Source organism: Taudactylus pleione, unplaced genomic scaffold, assembly GCF_031769625.1.
Source record: "Taudactylus pleione unplaced genomic scaffold, aTauple2 ptg000314l, whole genome shotgun sequence".
Lineage (NCBI taxonomy): Eukaryota > Metazoa > Chordata > Amphibia > Anura > Myobatrachidae > Taudactylus > Taudactylus pleione.
In genome coordinates, this window is record NW_028284715.1 from 13,584,575 (window position 1) to 13,608,439 (window position 23,865).

Sequence of the window (23,865 nt, forward strand, 5' to 3'; positions counted from 1 at the left end):
GAATGCGGTAAAACCCCCGAAAACTGCATTTTCGGGGGTTTTACCGCAATTTGCCGTTAATACATCTCCCCCTTAGGCCCTTAAAATTATTTTGACGGCACTCCTAGGCCAAAGAGATGATCTATTTAGCACAATTTTTAATTTATAATTTCAAATATATATGTATACAGTCAAATATTCCTGGAAATACGTACAGTAGAAGTTGTAAATGGTTAATCATAATTAACCTCAGATTATACAATTGTCCATTCAGCATTTCCCAAAGTAATGTTATTTTCATTGGTCAGCCAGAGCCAGTCAGGTTTCTGATCACAACCTGGGTGACTCCTCTTGTCAGTAAAAACCAAAGGTTACATCTGCTGTTGAAATCATCCGGCTGTTAATCCAGAATCTGTGACTGAGAATATATCATGTCACTACGACGCATTATCTATACACCAAAAGCACCTGTTATCAAAGGGGTTTACAGGTATGAAGTCGTGCTGTTTATTTTACTGTAACTGTCGTGTATGACCCGTTGTATTAGAAATATTTGTCTGTTCTATTGAATGTATCTTTGTATCGTTTGTATTCTCTGAGTATTAATGTTTCTATAGTTAGCAATGTTGAAAAAAGACCTTCAAGTACAGCCTGTTGTAAATGGTGCTGAGCTACAATAAGGCAAATCAGGACCCAGAGGTGCATATTTATCACAATCTGCATATTTACTGCAGATGTGATTAAATATTTTTTGTGTAAATTTGCAACAGGTAAAGTAATATTTTCACATGAATTTTTTACTTGTCTCTTGCAAGGAGACGGGCTACAGTAAAAGCCCATCCTGGCGGAGAGCTTGAAGCATCGTGATATCCGTCGGCCGGAGCATGTATCACCGGGGCCCAACGGATGAGGGTTCCGGAGGATCCCTTTCTGAAAGAAATGTGAAATAGAAGCCCAAAGGCTACTATAGAATAACTCCATATAGAGATGGCATTACCTAATAGCGGGGGCGCCATGAGTGGGGAACAGGTACCGAATACCCGGGCCCCGGCTTGCTGGAGGGGCCCAGGGTCCACTGCTCCCCCCTCTTGTCAGTGGCAGCAGGGCCCAGCAATCGCTGTTGTGTGTTGGGTTGCAGTGCGTACAGGGAGATTTCTGCTGTCTCTGAGCGCAGCAGCAGTCGCCTGTGCCAGATAGGAGGGGAGAGGGAACGCACTGATCGCGCCCTTCCCCCCCCCCAGCCCGGATCTGCCCCTGGATGAGGGACAAAATTATGCTCCCCCACCTTGTGGAGCGCAGATAGGGGTCTATTCATAAAGAACATGAAGTGGCTCACGATAAACATCACTATATATCGCATCACATTGATGCGATATATAGTGATGTTCAGTAGCCATTCATGTATACTTACCTCTCCGGCGTCTTCAGGCGCTGTCCGGCCCCTCCGCGATCCCTGGGCTCAGTGAGAATACAGACAAATCGAGAGCACGATATGCATGTATTCTTACTACGCATGCGTCTGCGTCCGAGAGCAGCAGGTAGGACCTGCTGCAAAGGACGCTGGGAAAAGGGAGCGGAGCCAGCGCCGGGTGCAGGGCAGAGAGCAGGGAAGTATGCAGTTTCCTGCTTTGTTCGGCCTGCGGTAGAGATAGCGAATCTGTACCACAGGAGAGGAATGGACAGCTGAACTTTCCATTCCTTCATGAATCACACTCACCATACAACAGTATGGTGATGCTATTCATTCACGAAACGAGGGTACCGCTGGAGAAGGAAGAACCATCTCCACGGTAACCCTCTCTATGATTTTCCGAAAGCAGTGAAAAGCCCTGTTTCCAGCTAAACAGGACTTATCACTGCTTTATGAATAGACCCCCATAATATCTCTTTTTTATTTAGCGGGGGGCGTGGCCACGCCTCCTTACATTAGGTCACACCCCCTTGTCATTACCTAGACCCGGGAAGGTACTCTACAGCCCTGCCTATAGGGCAAAGTTCCGGAATGCTTTAGATTCCAAACCTTGGTAAGTCAATAAGCACAGCAGCCCCCATATAAACCTACATTTGTGGATGAAAATGGATTGCCCACGGCAGATATGAGAGATATCTGCTGCGATCCCTACATAGCACACATGGGGGATTTTTAATATTTGCGTGTATCCCCCAAAAATGTCTGTTCTGGAGGAATGTCCTGCAGATATTACATAATACATAGGTCACAGAGTGAGATTATTTAGCATTTCAGGAGAAAATTGATAATTACCTTAAGAGAGATGGGATAATGCTCTCCGTACTTTAAATTATAGGGTACTCACAGAAGATGTTGAGACGCAACATTGTTACAGCAACAAAGTCTAGGGCGCTGCACAGAGGGGTGTACTCATTGGGGAGGGTGTAGTTTTCTCTCTCCACTCCGGCTGCTGAGACGTTAATACATTTTGGCGTTATTGCTTCCTGCTTTGCTTCGATAATCTGTGAAGCAGGAGCACCTTTAGCTGCACAATATGTGCCTTAATAATACATCTCCCCCAGTGTAACACAAGTAATAATTTAACTTTGTTTTAGCTCAGATAACTAGACTTCATAAAAGTTATTCAATTGTAGCTGTTTAAGCTTTTTAATTGCTTTGCAGTCTTAGGGGTACATTCACTAATATGGGAGTTCTATTAAGAAGTGATGTTGCCCATAGCAACCAATCAGATTCCAGGTATTATCTTCTAGAATGTGCTAGATAAATGAGAAGTAGGATCTGATTGGTTGCTATGGGCAACATCACTTCTTAAATAGAACTCCCATCTTAGTAAATTTACCCCTTGTTATGGTGATTGGCATTGCTGCCTTGCTGTGTTGGAAAATGAGTTTGATTCCATGCAGTGCACTATTTGTGTGGAGTTTGTATGTTCCACCAGCTTCCTTCAACATTTCAGCAAAAAGTAGAGAATATAGACTGGGAACGGGACTGATGTCAATGATTAATTTTTTGCAATATAATGTTTGATGATGATCATAATAATGCTGGATATACATAGGAAGTATGTTACATGTAATAGACATACTACATGTATGATCTGTAAGAGACAGCTTTGGCGTGTGTGATTTAGGGGACCAACACAGGAGTCTGTGAAGTGCGAGCCGTTTACTTCTAGCCGTGGAATGAGGACCTTTGACCCGTTTCTAAATAAGTGACACAAAATAGACGGGGAGTCGTCCTGTAATGTCCAATCAGACCTCAGGCCTCCATCACTTCCCATCACCACCCTCTCTGCCTCAGTCCTGGGCTGACACCCTGCACCAAGCATGTCCTCATAGCACACATCTGATCTGTCAGTAGCTGCCATTCACAGCATACAGATTACAGTTATAGAGATCATGATTTGCAAAATAGGGGTTGCAGGACATGCTGGTGCTTGTAGTTCCATAACGGCTGGAGAACCTACGTGATATTGATTTAACATGTAACCTTCAAGGTGTTGTGTCTGGAGTACCAAATTAATACATGATCAGAATTGCTTGATGTTCAGGACCTTATAATATTAGATAACATTATATATTGTGTTTAATGAAACATAAACGTGTTTGGTAATGTACGGTGTCGGTCCTGCATTCCAGTCAAGCCGTGGTGGTGGATAAGACCGTATACGTATCTGGGCTGATTGGTATAGATGCTACGAGTGGACAGCTTGTGCCTGGTGGGACTAAGAATGAGGCAAAGCAGGTAAAATAATATTTATGTGCCACTTTTTCATCCATAACGTTTTTATATACTGACATTCAAATAAAAATAAAAAATAAAAATTGTATTGTTTGACTCCTGGCAGCTCGGATAGAGAAGATGTTGACGGAACCGTAATTCTAATTGCTGTCCATATACTGTATACATGTTATTAAGTTACTCACTGTTACAGCCGTCCACAGCCTCAGAGCTGTGGTTTACATCCACCATACTGTCAGACAAAATAGAGGTATGCTCCTGGGATCAAATAGTGCCCGGAATGCCAGATGCTGCTTACACTTCAGGGCTGGATACAGTACTATACGGAATTACAAAGCTGTACGCAGGCAGCTTTGCAACTCCATCTTTGCAGATGTGGTAATGCAGCAGGAGGCATCACACCTCCTGCTTCATTACTTATCCGAGCTGCGTTGTACAACTCCTAGCATTGTATAATCTGCAGGAACATCGGCCAGCTAAGTGACCCCATGGGGTCACGCAAGCCGGCCGCCGCAGATGTGAGAAAGAAGCCAGGAAATCGCCGTCAGCCAACAGAGATCCTGGCTTCTTCCCACCCCCCCAACGGTGGCGACACGCCTCCATTTTAAGAAAAGGAAGCTGTCTCTGCCCCCTCCCCACCCACAAGCAGCAGTAGACTCTCAATCAATGACAGTCTGCTGCCGTGCGGGATTGCAGACTCGTTCTGCACATGCGCAGAACCGGTCAGACGCCTGCGCAGATTCCCGTGTACTGCTAAATCAGGACCTCAGGACATCTCCACAGCAGCTTCTTGCCCCCACTCCTGCCCTCCAGTGATCAGCAATGTACTATACAAGGTTATAGTTCCAATGGGGGACATTTAGGGGCTCATTTATCGGGATGCAGTCAGGAAGCCAATGGTCGAATTGCCGACTGCCGGCTTCCCAACTGTCAAGTACTGGCAGGGTATTAATGACAGGCGTCGAAATCCCGATGCCTGTCATTATACCTACACCGGAAGCCCGACGCCCGGCATACCGAACAAAGGTAAGCCGGGCGGCGGGCGTGGACAGCTGCGGGGAGGGTTAGGTGTCAGGGTTCCTGCGGGGAGCTTAGGGTTAGGCACCCCCCACCGGGAGGGTTAGGCTAGGGGAAGGGGGGGTTAGGGTCAGGCACCCCCGGGGGGAGATTTAGGTTTAGGCTGCGGGGACGGGGGAGTTTGCTTTAGGCACTTAGGAGGGGGTTAGGGTTAGGCACTAGGGGGGGAGGTTAGGGTTAGGCACCCCTAAAGGAGCGTTAGAGTTAGGGGTGGGGAGTAGGGTTAGTAATACTTACCTTTTTAGCTGTCAGGATCTTCACTGCTGCCGGTCTTCCGGCGTTGGGATTTGAACCGCCGGACATAGGTCCCCATTTATCAATGCTCACATACACAGTATGCAATCATATCGGCCAAATGTATCACAGGGCCACCCGCAGGGACAGGGGCTCCAAAGGTGGTGTGCCTGGAGTGAAGTGACCGCGCCAGCGGTCCCTTCATTCCTGTGGCAGGTGTCAAGCGCATGCGTGGTCAATAGACCACGCATGCGCCTCGGCCATTCCTCCGGAACCCTTATGCCGGTTATTTTTTCGATCTGTAGCCCATAGCCTTCGCATTGTAGAGCTTGGTAATCTGACAGCATTGCATCCCCCATAGAAACCAATGGGGGTTGTGGCTGCTGTCGGAAATGGAAGGAACACAGCTGATATCGGAGATGCTAATTATTTGCAGATATCCCCCGAAAATTGGCGTCTTTTGGGGAATATGCCACAAATAGTTAATGATAAAAGGCCCCCTTAAATTAAAACTTTAAGTGCTACCATTATAACCACCAATCAGGTGTTCTGTTTCATATTCTAAATTGCAATAGGAGAATCTGATTGGTTGCTATGGTGAAAAGCAGTTTTCCAACACACTTATTTTCATAGACGTCCCCATTATTTTCTGACTTTGCAGACGTGATCAGGGGCCATTTTCCTTGTGAAAGTTACATGTGTTATATACTTTTTTTCACCATTGGGTGGTACATGGGGTTCCTTATAAACTTATGCTATGGGGCCTTGAAATATCTAGTTATGCCCCTGTATGTGATTCTTGTGCTTAAATTTAGTGATGTATATGTGTTTTAACATATGTGGTGACTTTAAGAGCAAGTAAATAAAATACAAAAATATAAGATTGTGCAACAAATTCAAACCTTAACTCTATATTTAAATATTCATGTTGTAACCAGGCTTTGCTGAATATGGGAGAAATCCTGAAGGCGGCAGGATGTGATTATAGCAATGGTATGTGGGTTGTTTTCTTGCTTGAAAAAGTATAATGTGACATAATATAATTAGTGTTATTAGGTGTCTATCCCAGGTTCTGATAGAAAGATCCGCGCCAAAGGAAGAAGACACACCAAAGGTTGAGTATGCGGCTGTGAACTGACGAACTTCATCCAATAAAGTTCCACAAAGAGTATATGTAGAAAGAAGGGTAGCTCTAATGCTTCTCCAACTGTTAGTTTTGTATTGTGCGGGTACCGAAAATAAAAAAAATAAATGTATAGTCTACACTGTGTTTATTAAGTACAATAACATCCAGTATGTAATATGCTCACTCTTTGATGCAGGAAATTGCACCTCGGTAATATTTCACTGATAATCGCCGGTAGTCACAGCGTGTGAAGTTGTCTTGCGGTTCTCCAAGTACCAGCTTGCAGGAACAGCTTGCTGGGACCTCTAGTTCTTCAGCAAATGACAATATTATTAAATCTATTTTATGCACACACTTTTATACACAATCAAACCGGCTCCCACTGGCCAGGGGTGCGGGGGATAGCCTCGGGCTATCTGCCCAGACCTGGGGTGCCCTGTAGAGGGGGAACCCCTTTATTGGGGGGGTCCCCAACTCCCCAGGGATCCAGGGACATGGCTGACTAGCGGTATGGTGTAAGGCTGCGGCATTAAACCCCGCTAGAAAGAGTCCGTGCTGGTTATGGAAAATTCAGGGGACCCCCTACTCATTTTGTCCCCTGTATTTCCACAACCAAGACCAGCTCAGCAGAGCCTTGTGCTGGTTCATAAAAAACCCTGTATTTTAATAACCAGGACAGGCTCTACAGAGCCCGATGCTGGTTCTTAAAATACAGGGGACCACTACGATTTATGTCCCCTGTATTTTAAGAACCATAACAGGCTCAACAGAGCCCTGGGGTGGTTATGCTTTTTTTTTTGGGAGGGGGAAACGCACATCATTTGTTTTTTCTGTTTGCTTTTTTTAAAAACACAGAAGCCTTCACGGATCTTCACAAATCTAGTCGCATTAACTAGTCGGTTTTCATAGGAGAAAACTCACCCGGACTCGCATAATGTAATAGCCTCAAACTCACAATTCGCAGGCTATTACAGTTGGCGAGTTGTGAGACACGCTCAGACCTTGTGCGAGAGAGTCCGAGTTTGTCTCACACAAAAAACTCTGACCCTATTACATCCTGCCCGATATGTCTGCAGAGCCTGCAATTTCATCAACATGTCCTTTTTGTACTTTTACTATGTAAGAATGCCCTGTTACAGTCCAGTCATGACCAGGGGTGTAGCTAGACCTATGGGGCCCCTATAGATCTGGCTATGCCCCTGCCCTTAGTGCTCAGGCTCTATGACCAGATATGCCCCATGTATAGGCCATTCTGATGGCAATAAAACACCTGATCCTAATCACAACATTAGCAATTAGGAACCATATGTTCCGGGGGACGGAGGCCTCCTGTCTATTTACTATCACAGCAAGGTTAGCATATTCTTGCACATTAATTTTTGTACATTATTTGAGATGAACATTATCAGATACCGTATGTCTTGCTGATTTGTAATCCATTCCTTTACCAGTTGCTGGCTATGTACAGTATGCTGAGGTATCATGATGTTGTGCAATTGGACCTCTACTAATATGTGTGTGGCCCCAGAATGGCCGCGATGCCCAGCAAGGATCCTATATAGGTTCCATATTCAGAGGCGGATTCAGTTAGCCACAAGGTTTAATTGCTCTGCCCTGAGCTACCAAATTGAATGCTAGTACCGAGCGTGTGTAGCCCCAGAGAGGGGATTAACACGTGCTGTAAGACACAGATTTTGGGCACTTAACGCAGAGTCTATGGGTTAACGCGTGTTAGCCACAGCTTTACGCACGAGGAAAATGCATAATAATTGAATAGGTCCAGGCTAATTGCATCTGGCCCGGATCTACAACATGGAACAGAGTGGGTGGCTAGCTTTACTCATAACAAATATATCGGCATTACCATTTTGGCAGCATAGGATATCTGTGGTACAGATGTGTGCACCTAACCATTGGGTTACCTGTGGAAAAGCTATGCTACCTATCTGAACACTATTGTCCTCTGTTATCCGTTAATAATTGAAGTATACCATTATAAGAATATATATGTTCTGTGTCTTTTTCAGTAGTGAAAGCAACCGTATTATTGGCTGATATCAAGGATTTTGATGACGTTAATGAAGTTTACAAGCAGTGTAAGTATTTGTAAGAAAACAGCAAATAAATGAAGATATAACCAAATTCCTCTTTACCCATATGGTAAAGATCTGTGTTAATTTTTGCCTCTGTAAATAGCTTCACTGGCGACTGGGCATTAATCAAAAAATAAGGCACACACGTTATCTGCATCTATACTGTTTGTGCTAAAAGGTAACTTCGGTTCAGAGAGTTAAAGCTTAAAACAGAGATGGGGAACCTCAGGCCCGGGGGCCGTATAAGGCCCCCGGAATCATTTGGTCTGGCCCTCTGAGCTTTTCTCTGCTAGCCTCATCTGGCTATCAGGGTGCCTATAACAGCACCCTGCAGCCAGAATCTATGCAGCAGTGCCGCCTGGAGAGTCTTTAGGATGCTTCAGATGGTCACACCTCTGCCCTTACAACTCCCCGGGGCATCCTCAGGATGCTCCAGGCATTGCTGTAATCACTGGCGATTGTGGCCCTTCCCTGTGCAACATCACACGGAGGGGGCGTGGCCTGCATCGGGCCCGCAAATAATGTTATATATATAAAAATGGCCCTCGGCAGAAAAAAGGTTCCCCACCCCTGACTTAAAACAAAAAGTAACACAAGCTTTCATATTACATTATTATCACTAGTAAAGTCTGATCCTCCGCCCCCTCTCTGCTGCTCTGTCCCGGTCCCCCCACCACCCCATGCAAATACCCCTCTTTACTCTCTACCTTAAATAATAATTTTTATTGTACATATTCATATTAGAATCTTCAGTACCTAAATCTATACATCTCTATAAATGGTCTGTTACTGAAAGCTTGGCACAATGTTTAACAGATGGAAAAATTAACAATAGCTGGACATTAAAGCATACTGGTAACCTTCACACAACTGTTCATTAAACAGATATTTCAGTAGGCAGTATGTAACAAAACAGTTGTTTAGATTTACTGTATGTTACAGCTGTATAGGATCGTCTGTATTTGTATGTGAAGTTTGTAATCTTCTGTATAGTATTAACCACTTAACTGACTAAATCGCCGGGTCCGCAGGAGTGTTCAAGGAGTCAGAGGAGATCTGTCCTGCACATCTGTAGAACGGATTTCCTATTTAAAAACACAGTGGGTGCAGTCGCACCTTGTCAGCTGAAGCACAGTTGGCTTTGTCAGTTAAGTGGTTAATGACAGTGTGAACAGCCCAAGTACTGACAGGAGCATGCACAGTATACTCCCTGGTAAGCATCCTATGACATCATCAAGCTGCCTGCTGTCAGTACTAGGGATGGCCATCGGTAGGTTAACTCTCGATGGTCGCCATTGATGGTACTTTTGGTGGTTGATATCGATGGTATGAAACATCGGATGTGAACCTTTGGATCTCTGCCTTCGATGGCGAAACCATCAGCCACTGGTGGTTAACCATCCATGTTTGGTCAATGGCCATCCCTACTCAGTACATTGGCTGTGTATAATCACAGAAAATTACTGCCACAGGAACATTTGCCCCCTACAAAAAGCTATTTTAAATAATGTTTAATGCAGTTATGACCCAGAGAGCAACACACTGAGTTGTTTTTTTTGTTGTTGTTTTTGTTTTTTTTAAATAATGAGATTTTTTTTTTTACTGGCTATATATTACAATTATACTTTTTTTTTTTATCACGCTGTATTGTTTGTTAGTTTTTCATCAAAACTTCCTGGCAGCAGTGGCAGGCACACTGTAAGAGTCATTTCAAATCCCTTGATTTATTTAGGCATAAACCTCAATTTTTAAAGTTGAAATAAATGTAATGAAAGGTGTGGTACCACAGGGGGTTAGAGTTTAAAGTGATGTTTTCCAAGAACCAAATGTGGTTGGTGGACAACTACACTCAACACCAAAAGCTAAAAAAAATATTATTTGGGAACGCACATGCACGCACGCACACGTGTGAGCAATCATTATTTAATTGTGGTTATTTTGATATTGTTGTCTTTTTGCTTTAAACACAATTTTGTCTGTCTCTCAGATTTTCAGAATAATGTCCCGGCAAGGGCCGCTTACCAGGTTGTTGCTCTGCCAAAAGTAAGTACAGAATTATTTGCACTTATTATACATTTAACCTTAATAGTTCCTGTATGGAATAGTATACTCCAGTGCAAAGAGGCAGTGCTGTTACAAGGTTCCGGAGCACCCTGTGCAGACCCCGCCCCCTAAGTGCATGATGTGACAACATCGCGCAGAGGCAAGGGCGTATCTATAATGGGTGCAGGGTGTGCGGAGCACATGGGCCCCTGGGTCCAGAGGGGCCCACACTGCACACCCTGCACCCATTTAGTCTTAATACTTACCTGTCCATTGCAAAAATCACTGGGAAAATGGCGGCGGCCCATTTCACGGTGTCTCGCGCATGCGCACTACTGGTGTCCCCGGGAACACAGCGCGGGTGCCATTTTCCTGGAGACCCACGCATGTGCAGTAGATTCTGACACTAAGCCAGAATCTACTTCACCCGCCGGCCGCCGCGGCACTGCTAGAGAGAGGAGGCCTCTCTTAAAACGCCCTTTCGCAGAGGGGGTGGGGCCGCCAGAAGTACCACACTGCCTGGATCGGCTGTACAGACGGTAGGGTGCATGCCCAGAGCGTTCAATTGATGCTCTAGGTGTCACTGCCACAGAAATACTGGCTGCAGGGTGCCATTCCAGCCACCCTGCTAGTCAGTAGCAAGGGCTGTGGGGCAGCAATGGTGCCACCCACAGAGCCCTCAGCGGCAGCATCACTCGCACACCCATAGTTTCGGCTCTGCAAAGAGAACTTGCCCACTAATGGAATTATCATCTAGAATATATTTACAGTGGCAGTATACATTGGCAATTTAACTATTCCAATACTTGTACACTTATTGATAATCTTGGTTCTACAATACTGTGGACCAGTCGGCCAACTTGGGTGTATTAATGTAACAAATGTGTATATATTTTATGTGCAAGAGCCTGACCTTGTGATAGCACACAATGGGCCTAGTTCTAAGTTGCATGCAGGTCTGAATATGGTCACAATATTTAGCAAACTGTGTACAAGTCACAGTGGTCAGAGGGAGAGCCAGCAGGGCCTAGTAATAAGTCTGGGACAATGACTGCACACCTGACTCTAGCTTCAGTGGTTGAGCCGCCATGTGTAGTAGAGATAGATTAAGACTTTGTGGGACCTGGAGTAGTTAAGATGGGTGGGAGGGGGTTATACAGAGTGCATCCCAGTAGCCACCATACAATACAGAGAACATCTCCATGGATGCCATACAACCCAGATAACATTCCCAATAACTGCCATACAATACAAAGAGAATTCTAGCAAAATCATATAATACAGAGACCATCCCAGTGACAGCCATATATCATCATCCCCTCATCATTAATTAGTCCCTCCACAAAAGTTATAAACAACCTTAAAGGGCCATATTCAATTAGCCGCGGGAGTTCACCCGTGACTAATTGCTGGCCCAAAGACACGCAACATGGGGATTAGCTATTCAATTTAATAGCTTTTTTACCCGCGTCGTAAAATCAGGACTCGTGCGCGTAACACACTGATTCCGCGATAACTGTGTAATCAGTGTATTTTTCCTTCGCACACGAGGCCGATTAGGCCGTTTATACGCGTGGTAAAGTCCAACTGCGGGGACTCTCGCGCAGGGTCTCGTGGACTCCCGCACAAGGAATCCCCCCCATTAGTTGCAGGTGATCTCCAGCGGCTAATTGAATATGGCCCAAAGTCTCCCAAAAAAATTAATTTGAGCTATCTGATAATAAAACCCTTTTACCTGAAGCTTGGACCGGACGGCTTGGGTATTTGAAAATGCCACAAATCGCAAAAAAGGAAATCATATATATATATATATAAAATTAGAGAGAGCCCCTCCTGGCCATAGACCACAGCTATGTCCGGATATGTAGAGAGGTAAAGCGGGCAGCACTCACAGGACTTCACACCAATAAATAGTAAAGTAAGGAGACACTACTCCATGACTTGATTAATCAAGACCTGGAGTGATGTCTCCTTACTTTAAATGCGCGAGAACCGGCGAGCGACGAGTAATACGTCGCTCGGGGTCTCGCACCAAAGGGGGCGTGCTGTCGATGGTGAGTGACAGCACGTCCCCTTTGGTGGGCGTGCCAGGGGCGTGGCTGCCAGACGGAGGCGCTCCCATGGGAACGTCTACCGTCTGAGTCCGGCCCCACTGACATCAGTAATGATGTCAGTGGGAGTGATTTTGGCTCTGATAGAGCCAAAATCACTCCTGGGCTTGCGGAAGCGAGACCCTACCGCAGGCTCTCGTTGCAAGCCCGATGGTCGCGATGGTCTTTGACCATCGCGACCATCATCATGGACGCTCACATAAGCTGTGGGTGGTAACCCACAGCTATGCGAGCGGCCATGAGGCCGCTCCATTTGCAGGTAGGAGGGCCCTGATTCAGAGCGAGCGCTCTGGTCAGAGCGTTCAGCTCTGAATCAGGCCCACAGAGCACTATCTTCTAACAAACTGGCCATCAGGCCAACCGACTCCGTACCTAAGAACACCAACACCATGTTATTTGTGAATCAACACAATGTGGCCAGTAAATTCATCAATACCACCTCCAAACATTTATGGCCTATTGTCAATACAGACAACACCATCAAACCCTTAATCAACTCAAAGATCATGCTTGGCTACAAACATGGAAGAAATCTAAAGGACTGGCTAGTATACAATGATGTCAGTAGTGGGCCTTTAAACACTGATCACTTCCTAACCAAAAAAACGGGATGCTATCGTTGTACAGGTTGTACCACCTGAGGTTATTTAGAAACAGGTCCTGATGTTGTACATCCACATTCCGGAAAACGCATACCCATCAAACATGTTCTGTCTTGCACCTCCAAGTACATTATCTACATGATTCGCTGCCCCTTTGGACTGGTCTACATAGGAAAAACCACCTGCACGGCCCGTATTCGTATGGCCCAACACCGAACAGCAATAAGACAAGCATTGGAAGGAAAAGATGTAGACCAACCTGTGGCACGCCATTTTAACAACCTATGACACTCTTTATCCACCTTGGTATATAAAGTAATTGATCACATCCCTCCAAACAAGAGAGGCAGTGATAGAGAGAAAAGACTTCTCCAACTTGAGACATTTTGGATTCATAAAATGAACACTGTTTCCCCATTCAGACTCAATGAACAATTATCTTTCTCATGCTCTTACTAAGGTGCGATTTATTTCTGGCTGGAGCAATATTGCTCTATTACCACTTACTGGGTATGAATTACCCCCCATGGTTCAATTTGATACTTTCACCTCATGCCTGTTATTGTGCCATTGCTTTAGTTTTTTTCTTCTTGACATCGTTCCCTGATTATTCCCTTGTCATTCCATTCCTTCTTTCCCATTCCCTGTGGATGTTTTTTGTCTCAATCAGGCCTAGGGGCCGTACCTATATTCTGGATTATACATGCCTGGATTACAGCCACTATACACTGGACACGCCTTATACCGTCCGATCTTTGAAGCTAAGCAGTGTAAGCCAGGCTAGTACTTGGATGGGACACCTCCTCGGAATACCTGGTGCTGTAAGATGGCATCATCCATGGTTACACTTTGAGTCAATACATTCACTTTCCCATTCCCATTTCCCCTGTGTTTGTCCATTGCCCATCTATTTTCTGGATGCCTTATATATATATTCTTATATTTAGTCCTTTCCATGTTAGTGCTTCACAGTCGCTTACAGTGTAGGACTGGGGCATAAAGAGCCCCCCAGGGGGAATGCTGTGGTAGGGGCCCATGGTTAAGGAGTGTGGCCAGACCCCAGAGAGGGTATGGCCAGCCACCAGAGCTGCTTGGCTAACCAATAGGCAAATATGGTTGTAGTTTCTATAGTGGTAATACTCTACCAGGTAACTGACCATATCATTGAGTAACAATGTATGATTTGAGGTCTGGAATTTGACACCTAGAGTAGGGGGGTGGGCCCTCAGGCAGTGGGGCCCACTGGGGATTTCCCCTGTACCCCGGTGGGCCAGTCCAACCCTGGCCGCTTAATTGGTACACCTGGGCTGCTTTACAATGATTCTGAGTATCATTTCCTTTTTGTTGTTTCCAGTATTTATAGATGCTTGTACTTACTACTGACTTTTGTCATGATATCAGTATGTCAGTCTACACATGCAGGGCTGACAGTGCTGTCCCCATAGTACCACTCACCATCCATTTGGCTATGGACGTGCTATATTTATTTAGCTACTTGCATTCCATCTGCTTTGTTTCCATCATAGCCTGTCTACAGCATGTTTCACATTTTTTGGTTTCTATTTTTATTTTAATCTATATATGCACCACCTGTTGCATAGCAGCGTTTTGTTCACTCACCTTTCAGGTCTGTCCACTCATTGTTTTCATTTTGTCTTGCTAGTATATTTATTCCATTGCCCGTACATCTGTGTATTTCATGTATTTACTTATGTTGTATTCATACCAACTTGACTATGTGTCCATTTTACATGTATTCATACATCATGTTATGTTCACCATTGAGCTCTACTGAGCATGCGTCACTCAGATTGCTGGTTTGTTTTGCCCTACGCAGAGTTCATACAGAGCCGGGTTGCCAAGGTAATCCACAGTGGCACCTGATGCTCGTATTAGCCGCGTCATAGCACGTGGTTTCTACTTGCCTTGGGAACCAACATGCAGCACCTGCAGCTCTCAGAAGCCGCGTCATCACGGATGCGCCGGTCCTGCCCTTGTGACGTCACTCACTCGGTGGACGGCCGGGCGGTCAAGCGTGGACATTATAGGATGTCACTGGGTATTTAGGTATGTTGTGTATCATTTCACTGTTGTTCTTGATAAAAGTCACGCCGACTGAAACGTTGAACGCAGATCCTTTGGAGTCGTGAGTCTCATTTATTTCAAGTCCTGTGAGTGCCGCTGTTTTTTTTTGTATATGCTTGGTTTCATAACCATTGGAGGGCACCCAGGCGAGTATTGCCTGCCTGTATTGTGGATTGCCGCCGTTACTAATATATATATATATATATATATATATATATACATACATACATACATACATACATACCTCCCAACTTTTGGAGATGGGAAGGAGGGACAGGGAAAAGGGGCGGGGCCTCCTGAAAGGGGGCGGAGCCAAATGAAACCGGGGCGGAGCCTCGCGGCTTCCCCCCGTTTTTGTCACTATAGGGGGCGTGCCCAGCACTCTCCGAGATGCTGGGCAGCCCCCCAGGCTCTCCCTACGCTAGTGAACAGATGCCGTGCGATGCGCATGGCATCTGTTCACCTTCTGCACACCCGCTGCTCTGCTAGGCAGAGCAGTGGGTGTGCTCTCCCCAACTTCCCCCCCACCGGGGGACACTGCGGCCCGCGGGCGGGACAGCGGGACAGTCCCAAAAAAACGGGACTGTTGGGAGGTATGTATATATATATATATACGTAACCCTGGTTAAGGGTTAAATAACATACTATATTAATAAGTACATATATGAGTTAAATATATATGTACTGCAGTCACAGTTCTTGAGGTAAAATGTATGTGTGTCATGTATTTATAATGGAGTATTGTAGTTCATGATATGTATATATATATATTTAATGTATTTACATATAAATTTATGTGGTACTTTTTTTCCCTGTGGTGAGGATGTGCACAGTGTATGGGATGCACATGCACTGGAGAAGAAGGGAGCGGAGTGATATAGGTGGGAGTGATTTGGTTTCTGTCAGGGAAAAAGGGTCCGGTTTTGATAAAGAGATTAGGGCTATCAGCAGCAGCTGACAGGAGTCTGACATTACCCTACTTGTGTGCCCACCTCCCTGTGACCCAGGCAGCATGGCCATGTGGGCTGCTGGGCACAGGGGGGTGGAGCCAGGAAGGAGGCAGCAGCATTGGCTGTCAGTAGTGCGGTGCAAGCCCACCGCTGACAGGAGGCAGAGGTCCCGGTGGCGGAGCAGCGCAGAGGGACTGGTGGCAACTGGTGGAGGCTGTGAGTGGGGTGGAGTTAAGGCACACACCCGCTATTGAGAGGCTGTGGTCCCGAAGAGGGGCATGTCTGCAGGCGTGGATGTGGAGCAGCAGCGGCTGCATCAAGAGGTCAGCTGCCAACCAGAGCCAGGTTGCCGGGAGCCATCCTGTGGTATGAGAGGCAGATCTGGATGCTGTCAGTGGAGGTGGGATTTCCCCTTCGTTAGGGAAATCAGTGAAAAGCTCCAATAGTGACAGGTGGATGACTGGTAGTGGCAGTAGTGCCCACCAGTAGTAGTGAGTAACCGCAGTACATTGCATCCCATACAAAGTCTCACAGAGCATCAGGAGACTTGAGAATATTGTGGAGGGTTGGGATTGGAAGCCTGTGCAGGGGTGTCAGTTACATTCATATATATATCCACCGCATCCCCAGTGGCATATATATATCCACCGCATCCCCAGCGGCATATATATATCCACCGCATCCCCAGCGGCATAGGGACAATGAGACCTTGGGGGAGTATAAGCTGGGATAAGGAGAGACTTGAATATTTAACAGTGTATAACTGAACTACAGCAAACAAGCAGTGATAGGATTTGGGAAGCTCATAGAATAATTATATACAGTTTTATAAGTCCAAGGCTTGCATCTCTGACTTACCACTACAGGATCTACAGTATGAGCTGATTGTATCTTTAATGAAATAAGCACTGTGCTAGGGACAGGTCAGCTGTCACAGATGGGAACGGGAGCACAGTCATCTGCAGCCAAAACTAAGAGCCGGATAAGTTTGGACTCTCATGTTCAGCAATTTCAGTATATGAATATGTAGCTTTTGGAAACTACCTATGGAGGAAACACATCTATCTTTCAGCCAGCAGCATAACTGATAAAATATATCAATTATTTGTCGTCAGGAACACTAAAGTGCAGCTGGACATCATTAAGGACCTCACTACAATATGCTTCTCCAAAGGGATACTTCTAGGAAAGGATTTGGCTTCATTGTTCTTAGAAAGAGATGCTACCTACAATACTAATTTGTGAAAATTCTCAACAATATTAAAGGGAATTTGTTTATCTATATAATATATATTGTTCAGTTATGGAGTAGTATGTTCTTATAAATGTAACAGATTGTGACATAGTAGTAATGTATTGTTATTAATATGTACAGTATTTACCTATATCTATAAAGAGAAAAGGTGTTGAGATATATCTACTATTGTCTTACTTACCTAGAGGAGCGATGAGGGTAATCTGTGGTCATCGAAATCCATAAACACAGATGGTTTGTTATTATAACAATTTTATATTGGTAACAGTATGCAATACACAGTATCCTACACGATAGGAAATAGAGGGTATAGTACTAGGCACTTGGCTTACCCAAGCGAGCCCGGTGAACAGAATACCAGTTAATACAGCTTGGGTGGAGGCACTGATAGGGAAAAGGTACACCACTTAGAGAGAGGGTAAGGGTGGGTACAGTAGACTATATAGGAGTTAGTAACCCAGTTACCCTTTAGTGATAGAAGGGGGGTTACATATAAACAAATCTTAAATATAAAATTCATTGGTCTGTTTATTTGTCTGTCCGGTTATGCATTCGGACACCCCTGCACCGATTGGTATGAAACCAGCGCGAGTGGATCCTGGCCAGGTTTTAGGTGGGTTAGGGTTCTAGTTGGACCTCCCGTTGGTGTACGCTGGGCAGAACTTTGACCTGGGGAGCCTGTTCTGAGCATTCCCCTGGATGTATTTGGACTAAAACTTCAGAGTGGTAACATTGGGTCCCAGAAGTTATACTAGGGGGTTGAGGTCCCAGTCGAACCTCCCGTTGGTGTACGCTGGGCAGAACTTTGACTCCCGGACACTGGGCAGAACTTTGACCTGGGGAGCCTGTTCTGGGCCTTGCACTGGATGAATTTGGATGAAAACTTCACAGAGGGGTGGCAATTCGTTTGGGATGCCTAATGGAGTGGTTGGGTTCCCGGTCAGACCTCATGCGGAACTTTGACCCAGGAAGCCTGGGCCTTCCACTGGATGAATTTGGACGACACCACATAATAGTAAAATTTAATAGCGTAAAGATTTAACCTGGGCAAAGCTAGTGTGTATGTGTGTATATATACATATATATATATATATATATATTCATTCTACTCCTTTCCCCAAAGTACCTGCCACACGCTCTATTCTGCAAACTTCCCAAGTACCTGCTGCACGCTTTATTCTGCATCTCACCCAAAGTACCTGCCGCACGCTTTATTCTGCATCTCACCCAAAGTACCTGCCGCACGCTTTATTCCGCATCTCACCCAAAATACCTGCCACATGCTTTATTCTGCATTTCACCCAAAGTACCTGCCGTACGCTTTATTCTGCATACTGCCCAAGTACCTGCCGCACGATTTATTCTGCATCTCACCCAAAGTACCTGCCGCACGCTTTATTCTGCATCTCACCCAAAGTACCTGCCGCACGCTTTATTCCGCATCTCACCCAAAATACCTGCCACATGCTTTATTCTGCATTTCACCCAAAGTACCTGCCGTACGCTTTATTCTGCATACTGCCCAAGTACCTGCCGCACGATTTATTCTGCATCTCACCCAAAGTACCTGCCGCACGCTTTATTCTGCATCTCACCCAAAGTACCTGCTGCACACTTTATTCTGCATACTGCCCAAGTACCTGCCGCATGATTTATTCTGCATCTCATCCAAACTACCTGCCGCACGCTTTATTCTGCACTGTCCAAGTACCTTCCGCATGCTTTATTCTGCATACTGCCCAAGTACCTGCCGCACGCTTTATTCTGCATACTGCCCAAGTACCTGCCGCACGATTTATTCTGCATCTCACCCAAACTACCTGCCGCATGCTTTATTCTGCACTGTCCAAGTACCTTCCGCACGCTTTATTCTGCATACTATCCAAGTACCTGCCGCACGATTTATTCTGCATACTGCCCAAGTACCTTCCGCACGCTTTATTCTGCATCTCACCCAAAGTACCTGCCGCACGCTTTATTCTGCATCTCACCCAAAGTACCTGCCGTACGCTTTATTCTGCATACTGCCCAAGTACCTGCCGCACGATTTATTCTGCATACTGCCCAAGTACCTGCCGCATGCTTTATTCTGCATACTGCCCAAGTACCTGCCGCACGCTTTATTCTGCATACTGCCCACGTACCTGCCGTATGTTTTATTCTGCATCTCACCCAAAGTACCTGCCGTACGATTTATTCTGCATACTGCCCAAGTACCTGCCGCACGCTTTATTCTGCATACTTGCCAAGTACCTGCCGCACGCTTTATTCTGCATACTGCCCACGTACCTGCCGCACGATTTATTCTGCATACTGCCCAAGCACCTGCCGCACGCTTTATTCTGCATACTGCCCAAGTACCTGCCGCACGCTTTATTCTGCATACTGCCCAAGTACCTGCCACACGCTTTATTCTGCATACTGCCCAAATACCTGCCACACGCTTTATTCTGCATACTGCCTAAATACCTGCCACACGCTTTATTCTGCATACTGCCCAAGTACCTGCCGCATGCTTTATTCTGCATCTCACCCAAAGTACCTGCCGCACGCTTTATTCTGCATCTCACCTAAAGTACCTGCCGCGCGCTTTATTCTGCATCTCACCCAAAGTACCTGCCGCACGCTTTATTCTGCATACTGCCCAAGTACCTGCCGCATGCTTTATTCTGCATACTGCCCAAGTACCTGCCGCACGATTTATTCTGCATACTGCCCAAGTACCTGCCGCACGCTTTATTCTGCATCTTACCCAAAGTACCTGCCGTACGCTTTATTCTGCATACTGCCCAAGTACCTGCCACACGCTTTATTCTGCATACTGCCCAAGTACCTGCCGCACGATTTATTCTGCATACTGCCCAAGTACCTGCCGCACGCTTTTTTCTGCATACTGCCCAAGTACCTGCCGCACACTTTATTCTGCATCTCGCCCAGAGTACCTGTTGCACGCTCCTGGTGGAATACCCTGGGATGGGGAGGCCTGGGGCAAGTGTCCCCTGCGCTCTCTCCCTCTTAATCTAGCTTCCAAGGGTAGCGTGCCAATAATGAACAGCAGGGTGGTATGCGGCAGTGGGCTGGTCTCTGGGGAGAGAGACATGGGGGGAATAAGTGCCTACATGGAATGTAGAGCATGCCCCCAACATGATGAGTACTTTTGAGAATTATTAAGGGGAACCTCATCCACCGCTTACCCCTCCTGTGCTCTGCTATTCTGGAAGATTAAGCTAAAACCATATCTGCCCAAATCTCTGAGTCAGTTTGGGCAGGTAAACAGGGCACCAGCTAATCTGTCTGTGTCTTTTAATGATGCATCCACCAGTTTCATGTAAGTTCCTCCACAAGTGTCACTGCTAACCCCTTCTGTGTATGTGATATTATATATCTGCATATGGGATTTTATGTATCTGTCTGTGGGAGGTTATATACAGGAATTCACTTAAATAAATAGGCCAGTATTACTTTTAATACTGGAAACAACTTTAGTTGCTCATATAAACATTCATTTGTTTAATTTTTTGTTTAAGGGAGGAAGAGTGGAGATCGAGGCTGTGGCAGTCCTCGGGCCTATAACCGATGTTTCTTCTACACTATAAGGAGAAATCATACATAAAACACCACCAGTGCCCATGCATTTGGCAGAAACACTGTTATGGGAGAGTTTTTTATTTTTTTTTATTAAGCACTAAGCAATGTTTTATGCAGTAGTCCTACGATGCTTCAAGCACATTGCCAGCGTTGGACACAAGTCGGCTGGAATTGCTCGCACAGAAAAGAAATGTGTATATTCGCCCATATGCAGTGTTGTATGCATCTCATGGATAGACCGCCCCTATCCATACTCTTGGGTTCATAGCTGTTATCATCACTGGTGCAAAATATTTGTCTGAAAACAATTATTATTAGGCGTATGAAAACCCTGCATAGCCTAAAATTCCATTGGCACACCCTCTCTGAAATCTACATATGCACAAATGCCCCATTACCACTCAGTTATGCCCCCTCAGCCGCCCAGTGTTACTACAACTCTACATCGCCCCATGCTTGCCATACCCTCTGCTCCAGACAATGCTCAGGGCAAAACACGCAAGAATACACCAGCAAAACCGACTTACGTTCAACTCTCGATTATACATATTGTGCTTAAAATCTTTAATAACTCGACCAGGTAGTAATGGAATTATGTCGGTAATAAAGGTTAAACATCTTTTATCAGTCAGATTTGTCTTGGATTATTTTTAATATTCCTCCTATACCCTGTGGTTTTTATTATTAATGCAGAAATATAATTTGCATCAAATACGGGAAATCGACATTTTGACATGAGGTCAGATTGTTCCATTGGTCATCTGACATCTCCAGGATTCTTATCAATGTAAAATCATCTTGAACTTCTCCAGAAATGTATTGTTGATGCTTTGGGGCTCTCCATTTTTGAAACTTTAACCAATCTATCTGAAACCTGCTACTCAAAGTTCTTATTTTGTCAGGAAACTCCTTGTACTCATACTTGTCTAGGTTTTTCAGTGTTCTCCCAATTCACTTGATGACCACCAAAATCCTGAACGTCCTCAAGAACAGACTACAAGCTATTGTGTTTTGATTTTAATGGTGTACAAATGGGTGGGTCTATGCTGACCAGCTCCACACAGCAGAGGGAATGCACTTTGCTGCATAGATTCCTCTATGGCTTTATAGTAAAACTGTTGTTGCAGTATTTCTCTTTGAGTTAACTTGGGTCATCTCCAACACATGTACCAAATTGGTAAAGATTAAACTTTCAAACACATTCTAAAAACATTTATTGCACAGAAAAACGTTTACAATCCCCCGGAAGCGCTTAAAACTTTATCTAAAACATTAAATATTTTTAGTCATTTTGCTTTTAGAAATTTTTTTTTTGTAAAATACATTTCTGTTGCCAAGGACTAAATCCACCCAATACAAAAATGTAGCATTAGGTGGTAAAAGGTGACAGAGTAAAATACTAAAATGTACTGGGCTTTGTGGATGCTAAGTGCATTAACCAGTCTGAGCAGGAAATAGTCTACTGCCTCAAATGCGCCTTGCTCGGGTTGTCAAAGCCCCTCCCTCCACGATTTCCTCATTGATAAAAATGAGACGTTCAGGGGGAGTGGCTTTAACAGCCCTGAACATGATGCACTGGAGCTGGAGAGATCGAACTACCTTTTATTATTGGTGGGATTACCATGAAAGGATTTTTTTATCGCTAAGACCTGCCCACTGACATCACTGTGTATAAGAAACATTTGGCTATATAACAGTCAGTTGTGAACACTCTGTAGGCCATACACGGTAAGATTTTCTGTCCAACTATCCAACTAGTTGGTTGGTTTGAAAATCTGGTAACGTATGGGAGTAAATGATGATCAGCTATTTGCTCCTAAATGTCATAAAATAGATTAAACTGGTCGTTCAGACAAGTTTGTTAAATGTTTGTTCTAAACAATTTGTTCAAACAACAGCTTTTGTCCATTTTCCTGCGTTTGGGAGCAAATTGCTGATTGTCATTTGCTTTCATACCTTACCAGATTTTCATTCCAACCAACCAACTAGTTGGATGGTTGGACAGAAAATCTTACCGTGTATGGCCAGCATAAAACTCTACAAAAGTAACAATTACAATCAATGTTTAAAAATAAGTGATAACTTGTTATTAGAAAGAGAGAGATTAAAAACACATCAGAATTGCCCAGCAACAGTGTTAGATTATTTGCAAATTCAGTTAGTAAACCGGTAACAACGTATCTAATTAACATTATCAAATACTTCCAGCACTGACACCTTCAAATGGGATGTTAAAACCAGGGAAGGGAAAATTGGGGGACATCATTTGAGTACAGGATCATAGAAATTGTATAAATGATGTAAAACACTATGTATATCAATCCACAGTATTCTGAATTAGACCTTGATCAGGTTATAGTGAATAACATACATGGAGATGCTCCCCTGAGACCAAAACATATATATAATATGTTTTCTCCAAAACATATATATAATATGTTTTGGAGAAAAAAATCAGAACTCTCCTTTTTGGGAGCACTCAAATACAGATATATATGAAATTAAAATATAGCCTTTATTTCAATATGCATTAAAACAGTTAATAGCCGCCAGAGTTCACACATCAGACGCGGAACATTACAAAGAACACAAAAGCAAAAAACAAAGGGTTGAAAAGAATAATTTCACATACAAGAAAGCTAGTGAAATATTTCAAGGTAATACCAAAAATGAAAATAAAGGTATAATCACCAATTAACTTTCTGGATATACCATCATCACAGTATTATAACCAATACGATATGCAACAATCCAGGTACAATGACCAAATTGGATGTAGTCAAAATACTGACGGCCGGGACTAAACAGACAGCTTAATCCTGCAGCCAGCCTACACACCGACGCTGGAATCCCGACAGACGGCAGCCCGATCAAAGGTAAGCAGGGCGCCCTTAGCTGTTAGCCGCGTTGGGGGTGGGTGGGGAATATATCGGGATATCATACCCAACTCCTTCAAATATGGTACATACATAATAGACACACTCACAGGCATTTACTCATGAGCACATCA

The 23,865-nt window shown here is 44.7% G+C and overlaps 1 protein-coding gene across 1 annotated transcript; it reads left to right on the forward strand.

The window, feature by feature from the left end:
* Positions 1 to 351: 351 nt before the first annotated feature.
* Positions 352 to 21,476, forward strand: LOC148510659 (2-iminobutanoate/2-iminopropanoate deaminase-like). Its single transcript, XM_088442616.1, has 6 exons — positions 352 to 469; positions 3,589 to 3,694; positions 5,941 to 5,995; positions 8,156 to 8,224; positions 10,209 to 10,264; positions 20,795 to 21,476. The coding sequence occupies exons 1-6, from the start codon at positions 411 to 413 to the stop codon at positions 20,861 to 20,863; spliced, it is 414 nt and encodes a 137-aa protein (XP_088298742.1). The 5' UTR covers positions 352 to 410; the 3' UTR covers positions 20,864 to 21,476.
* The last annotated feature ends 2,389 nt before the right edge of the window (positions 21,477 to 23,865 follow it).